A 7,284-nucleotide genomic window follows, 5' to 3' on the forward strand; every position below is an offset into this window, starting at 1 on the left:
AATAAAATACTTGGCTAATAGCCAGGCAGTGGTGCCACACACCTTTAATCCCAGCACTTGGGGAGGCAGAGGCATACAGATTTCTGAGTTCGAGGCCAGCCTGGTCTACAGAGTGAGTTCCAGGATAGCCAGGGCTATACAGAGAAACCCTGTTTTGAAAAAAAAAAAAAAAAAAAAAAAACAACAAAAAATAAACAATAAACAAAACAAAAAAAAACCACCCTACTTGTCTAATGATGACAAGTATCACTTTGAAATCAAAGTTAATAATTTATGAATAAGTTGGAGCTATATTTTTATGTATTTAATTTAATCATTTGAGGACATCAAATATAAGCTTTCTTGTTTCCCTGAAACACAAGCCTTAAAAAACCAGACTGCATATGTAGCCTATGAGTCACTGATGTTCCCCTAAGTGACATCACTGTAGATGACCTAGAGTATTGCTTATTCGTTCTCCTTTAGTAACAGAGACCAGGCTTACAAGTGACCTAGAGAACACAGCAATGTAAGTCTGGCTGGTTGCCTAAATCTTTTCCTCTCCTAGAACGCGAAGTAAATGCTGTAATCAATAGTTTATATTGCCTTAAAATATCTTCAATGTCTTTTCCTTGTTTTCTTTTCTTTTTTTTTCTTTCTAGAATTTATTCAAAGTTAGAAACATCATAGATGAGTAGTAAGCTTCAATATTAGCTGGTGCCACATTCAAAGATAATGAATTAATATCATTAATATATAATATAAAACAGTAATATTGATTAGAAGTAGCTTAGCTTATGAACACATAAAAATCAGTTCACTACATTTGATCAATGTAACGTCTTATGTAGAATAAAGCAATTAAAGTCTAAATTTAGATTTGTTTATCTCTAACTCTAATTTTGGTGGTAACAATCTAATAGTAAACTTATTTTTATCTCTATTTTTGTTCACCACCAGCGGGCCTGGCTGAGCATTGAGTGGATACCTACTAGATGACCCATTAAGAAGCCAACAGACAGCCAAGAGTACATGAACAGATTTAAGACATTTTCTGTCTCGATTATCAGTAATGCACCGAAAAAAAATGGATGTCTCTGGATCAAAACAAATACACAAAAGGAAAATACTGCAGTTGTTTTCTTGTTTCTTTTGTACCCGAAATCAAAAGAAACTGAGCCATAAATCCCACGAAGTGGAAAAAAAACTCTGTAGAGAAAATAAGGCGTTGAGAGATGAAAACAGGGCTCTGAGAATAGATAACAGATTTCTCTGGGGGGAAAACAAAGCCTTAGGAAGAGAAAATAAAACCTTTCGGATGGACAACCAGTTCATCAGGGAAAGGAACCACATCCTAAGACAACAGAACCAGCTACTCCGGAAGGTGAAAAGGTTGATTTCAGAGAACACAAAACTGTCTGGGGAAGAATCCAAGGCCTCGAACACAGAAGGAAAGTCTTTTTGGCAACAGAATCGAGCCATGGAAGCTCAGATCACAGCTCTCCGGCAGCAAGAGAAAGCCATCCAGAATGAGGCCAAGGCTCTGCATGAGGAGATTAAATCCCTGTGTGAGGAGACCAAGGCTCTGCAACACCAGGAGAGGGCTCTCAGAATGGAAGAGAAAGCCCTGATGGGGATTAGAATGGCTGCGGAGCTGGCAGAAGCCCTGACCAAGGAGGGAGTTGCTCTAGAGATGGAAGAACAGGCTCTGTGGAAGGAAGAGCAGGCTCTCCGGGAGGAGAACAAGGCACTGAGAGAAGAGCACGGGGCTCTACAAGATGAAGAAGTTGCCCTGCAGGAAGAGGCGAAAATCCTCCAGGAGTGGAATAATCTTCTTCAGGGGAAAATCACAAACAACCTTCCAGAGAAAATGCAAAACCAAGACCCAGAGAAGGGCAACCCAAGAATGTAACCACGAAGTCACGACAATAATTGGCATTCCAGAACGTAAAAGTAGAATTCGATCGACCGTGTAACCTTATTGTTAGAAGACTCAGAAATTGACGTGCTCAATATTTGGTCCTGGAAACAAAATAAAGGCCTGAGAAACGATGTAACATATAAGCTTGCATAATTTTCTCTAAGTTGTAGATGATGGTTGGTCGCATCAATTAAACATTTAATGTATAAGTTTGTTTTACTCCTTGAGAGATTTGTGGTGAATAGCACAGACAATTGTCAAAAATTAATAGCATGTATTTCCTTAAAACTTGTTTTTTGTTTTGGTTTAATTATTGTTTTATAATGTCCATCACATTTCTGTAATTTCAGCATATGGGAAAAAAAGACACAAGCAGATCAAAGAGTTAAGGTTTTCCTTAATTATTTCATACTGATTTCAAGTCTGATCTACAGTAGACCCAGTCTCCACAAACAAAGCAGCACTATTTTTCTTTTATATATTAAATAGAACAAGGAAGAAAAAATGTATATAATATATATATTGAAGAATGTTGCATCTGCCACCTCATGATACATATCTAGTAATCTTTAAAGAATTAAAGATGTGTTAATAGTACAAGAATTGATGTTCACAGTTTTACATTTTATTTTATTTATTGTATCCCTTTTACTTATTTAAAGGAATACTTTTCAAAAAGTATATGGAGAAATAAAGCTTTCTGAAATACAAAAGTACTGTTATGGGTTGAAATGTGAATATGTGGAAGAATTTCTGTTCAAGAGAAATTAAAGGGCCAGGCAGGGTGGAAGAAAATGCCTATAATTCTGACATAGTAGAGGAAGAGGCAGGAAAAGCTTTGTGAGTCTGAGGTCAAACCAGTAAAGTTCGTTTTAGCCCATCTGGGGCTACATAGTGAAATCCTGCCTTAAAACAACCACCGCACACACACACACACACACACACACACACACACACATGCACATACTCACACACACACAGAGAGACAGAGAGAGAGAGAGAGAGAGAGAGAGAGAGAGAGAGAGAGAGAGAGAGAGAGAGAGAGAGAGAGAGATTAGGGAAATACTCTCATATTAGTAATGACATTTGATTTAATTGTGCTTTTAAAAATATCATACCTCTGTAGAGTTACATGGATTCACTAAATATCTAGTTAAAAACACTAGAAAAGAAGCTACTATGTTCATTGCTTTAAATTTTGAAAACAATTTACTGTAAATAGTAGTAGTTTTTATTGAATGTATCTGAAAGAGCATCTCTATGATTTGTGTCCTGTTAGGAAATGGGAGTGTAAAAAGAGAACAAAAGGGAACACATTTATGCTCACATGCCTGCAAAAGAAATATAATCTATGTGTGTAAAATGTAAATTATATCTCTCCTTTCTCTATTTTGCTGTTTCAATATATTTAACAAAAAAAAATTATACTTCTAATTTAAGATACCATGACCTGCTTTGACTCAAAGACATCATTTATTCTGCCATTAATCTATCTAAATTTTCATTTACCACTTTTTATACCATGTTTAATTTCCATATTTGTGGCCTTGGAAAAAGCCATGGCACAGCATGGCATGGGATTTAGACATGTGTTTGCCAAAGTTGTAATCTGTTCAAAACAAAGAAGAAAATAACAAATGTACAATTGGTTCTATCTCTGACAACGTTGAAACATTTGAAAGACAACTGTTCCAACTTAGACATAAGTGTAGAGGCTTGTCCATAGCTGACATTCTTAGAGGAGATTCTTCACAGACAAGGACGTTAGTACTTTAAATTATTACCTTAGCGTTGGCAGATGAAGGCAGGAGGCATACTCTTTCTGTGTGGAAACTGTTACCAAGGGCTTTCCCTCAGTCATAAACACCTCACTATTATAACACAGGTCAGTTGAAAGTGAAGATTTTAACAGGATAGTCCAACCTTTTAAGAGTGGGGAGACCACACACAGACGAGTATATGCACAAATGGAACAAATAAAAAGTATGAGAAATTTTGTGACAGGGTGATTTTTTGACCTGTGTTTTTATAACTCAATTGTATTTGTAGAATGTGAACTTCATCTGTGACAACATCTTATCCCCATGTCAAGATGTTACTTCAGGTTTTCAGTCTCTCTTCTTGTGCTGTAACCTTCCACAGTTCCAGAAGAACAAACATAACAACAAAAAAGAGGGTTTCCAGTAACTGGTCTCTGATGGAAAAACAGCAACACCTTTGAAAGTGAGCCTGCAGATTATAAACAGCCATATTACATATACAACAGTATGGAAGATTGCTGTATGCAATTGACCAAAAAGGTGGTGTTATTACATAAACATAAACAAGGACACATGATTTATAATATACAGCTTGATGGAGGAGACAGGATGTGCAACGTCTCTATGATGACAGTCTCTTTTTGAGAGCAAGCTTCAAGCAGTAAACATGGGAAGGAGAAAGCCTGGTGGGAGCTTTTCTGTACATATAGTTAACATTCACATCCAGACACCCAAGAAGCACCTTGCTCCCCCTTAGGGCTGAGATATTGGCGTTCTTCACATGTCTCTCTACCCATGGAAAATAACATCTGCTCACAAAGAACTTCACTCCAGAAGTTCTGCTCCCAACACTCATAGAATTTAAACGTTAAGTTTAAAATCAGTATTTCTAAGAAGTCTTGATATTTTTCCACTACATTTTACAAGTTACAAATGATGAGTCATTTAGAATGCTTCTGCAAATATAATTATTTTGATATCTTATTTTACTGTCAGACACTATTCAAAATTTTCTACTTAAATTCCCAGGTAGCAACCATCACATTCATGAAATACTATACAAAGATAGTATATTTGATATATTTAGCTATATAGCTATAGCTATATTTGATAACCCAAACAAGCTGGATACATTTAGGTAAACTGTGATTTTTTTTCTTATTTTTATTAAATGTATGTTAAACTTGAAATTTTAAGGTAAACACAAAAGTTTCAAGATAAACACAATTCTAATGTAAAATTCGTGTGCAGTAAAGAGACAGGAGAGGTTACACCTATGATCTAAGATGGCCCAGCATTCAAGGCTATTATTGGTTATACGCATACCACTTTTAAGGCCATCCTGGTACAGGAGAAACTACCACTAAAACAATAGCAATAAAAACAAGACACATGCTTGGAATATACTTATCAACTTTTCTTGTAACTTGTAAGTGTATTTTTAAATGTGTTCTATAGGAAAGTTAATAAAATCTAAATATTGCAGAAACCCAGAAAAAAATATGTTCTCTGAATTCCCCATATTATTTCCTTTTTTATTATCAGCTTATTTACTCAAATTTATTATTCAGCAGCTCTTTTCATGTTAGACATGATAGATATAAGCTAGTTTCATATATTCCGTGGGGATAGTTAATGGGGATGGAAAAAGCTCATTTTATTTATTTATTTTTTTTTTTTGGTTTTTTGAGACAGTGTTTCTCTGAGTAGCCCTGGCTGTCCTGGAACTCACTCTGTAGACCAGGCTGCCCTCGAACTCAAAAATCCACCTGCCTCTGCCTCCCAAGTGCTGGGATTAAAGGCGTGTGCCTCCACCGCCCGGCTAAAAGCTCATTTTCTTTATGGTTTCAAGAAGGACTAGTTATGGGTAACCAACTGCTTCCACTGAAGTTACCCTATAATAAGACCAGCAAAGGTCATGAGCTTGAAGCCATACTAGTTTCTTAGATGTAGTCAACGTCTTAGAGATGGTAGATAATTGACTTCTGTGGGAAACCGTGAGGGTTTTTATTTATTTATTTTTTGGTTATTTTATTTATTTACATTCCAAACGTTGTGCCCCTTCCCGGTTTCCCCTCTGCAAACTTCTTATCCCATTCCTCTTCCCCTGCCTCTATGAGGGTGCTCCCCCTACATTCACCCATTCCTGCCTCAATGTCCTACCATCTGCCTACCCTGGGGCATCAAGCCTTCACAGGACCAAGGGCTTCTCCTCCCACTGATGCCTGACAAAGCCATCCTCTGGTACATATGCAGCTGGAGCCGTGGGTCCCTCCACGTATACTCTTTGGTTGGTAGATTCATATTAAGCACTATGTTCTTCATATACTCAGTTTTTCATGTTGCTAATTGTTTGTTGTTGTTGTTGTTGTTGTTTTGGCTTTGTTGTTTTAACTTTTCCTTCCTGATTGCTATGTCATTTAGAACTTCAACATCTTCAAGCTGACTTCTGCAAGGTTCCTTTCATTTTTCTTATTTCTGTTCCACTTGAAATATCCTCTATGGCCTCATGTTCTGAATGCTTGTGCTCCAACTGGGGATATTTTTGGCATCATGGAACTTTCAGGAGTTGCGACATAGCTAGAAAAATTAGTTCACTTGGATGGGTAGTGAAAACTTAAACTTAGCTGCCACTTCCTTCCTTGCATTTTCTGTGTCCTGGTCCGATGCTGCAAAGTGAGCTGTTGCTCCACATTCTCCAGGTCATAGCAGACTCACACCTCTTGATTCATTACATAAAATAGATCTTTCCTTCCTTAAGCTGTCTGGTGTTTCATCACAGTGAAAGCAAATTCCATCCACATACCCATTGTACATCTCAGTGGTATCGCCAAATGGTTTTCTTCTCAGGGAAAGAATTAGCAAGGTAGAGTTGGGATCTGTTTCATCCCCTCTCCGTGTATTCTGATCATTTATTCTGTTTTCTGTGAGGATAACATCGTTCCCGTGGAAGCAGCTCATAGATGTTACTACATTAGATCCCACATAAATCACCTTCAGTCGGTTGTTCAGTCTTTCAGGCAATCTAATCTCTGTAATAGCAATGGGAATATTGTTCCGGATCTTTATACTAATCAGACTTCTTAGATTTCAAGTTGCACATGCATGAATGCTTCATCACTATGGTATTCACATTTGTTCTTTGATTTTACATTATGAAATCACAGATATTCCATGAGTAATTTAAAATATTTGTGATTGTAAAGCTCTGCTTGGAATTAGAAGTGTGAATTGCCCTGCCCATCCTTCTTGTTTCCCCTCACATAGCCAATTCCTATGGAATCAAGCTTATTTAACCAGCAGCCTCCTTATGCAACTGTTGCTTCTGTTTTTCTCTCATTCTTCATCTCCAATTCTGGATTATTATAATGTCTATTTTTTTTTTTATTTCCTTGATGCACTCTGGTTTGTCCAAACTTGACAAATATAGACTGCTGCCTTCCTGGTGGCCATGTAACTTGATTTGAATTATCAGAGCAGATGAAGCTGGTAAAAAGCAATGAAAATGTGACTAAAGCCAGGCAGTGGTGTCACATGCCTTTAATCCTAGCACTTGGGAGGCAGAGGCAGGCAAACTTCTGAGTCTGAGCCCAGCCCGGTCTACAATGTGAGTTCCAGGACAGC

At 37.3% G+C, this 7,284-nt stretch overlaps 1 protein-coding gene across 1 annotated transcript; it reads left to right on the forward strand.

Moving 5' to 3' along the window:
• Positions 1–424: 424 nt before the first annotated feature.
• LOC116084415 (coiled-coil domain-containing protein 70-like) lies at positions 425–2,040 on the forward strand. The gene is made up of 2 exons (XM_031361409.1): positions 425–508; positions 940–2,040. The coding sequence occupies exon 2, from the start codon at positions 1,052–1,054 to the stop codon at positions 1,889–1,891; it is 840 nt and encodes a 279-aa protein (XP_031217269.1). The 5' UTR covers positions 425–508; positions 940–1,051; the 3' UTR covers positions 1,892–2,040.
• The last annotated feature ends 5,244 nt before the right edge of the window (positions 2,041–7,284 follow it).

Source organism: Mastomys coucha, unplaced genomic scaffold (genome assembly GCF_008632895.1).
Source record: "Mastomys coucha isolate ucsf_1 unplaced genomic scaffold, UCSF_Mcou_1 pScaffold9, whole genome shotgun sequence".
Classification (NCBI taxonomy): domain Eukaryota; kingdom Metazoa; phylum Chordata; class Mammalia; order Rodentia; family Muridae; genus Mastomys; species Mastomys coucha.

Coding starts and splice junctions, on each gene's coding strand:
- LOC116084415 (XM_031361409.1), top strand. CDS start 1,052: ATGCACCGAAAAAAAATGGATGTCTCTGGATCAAAACAAATACACAAA.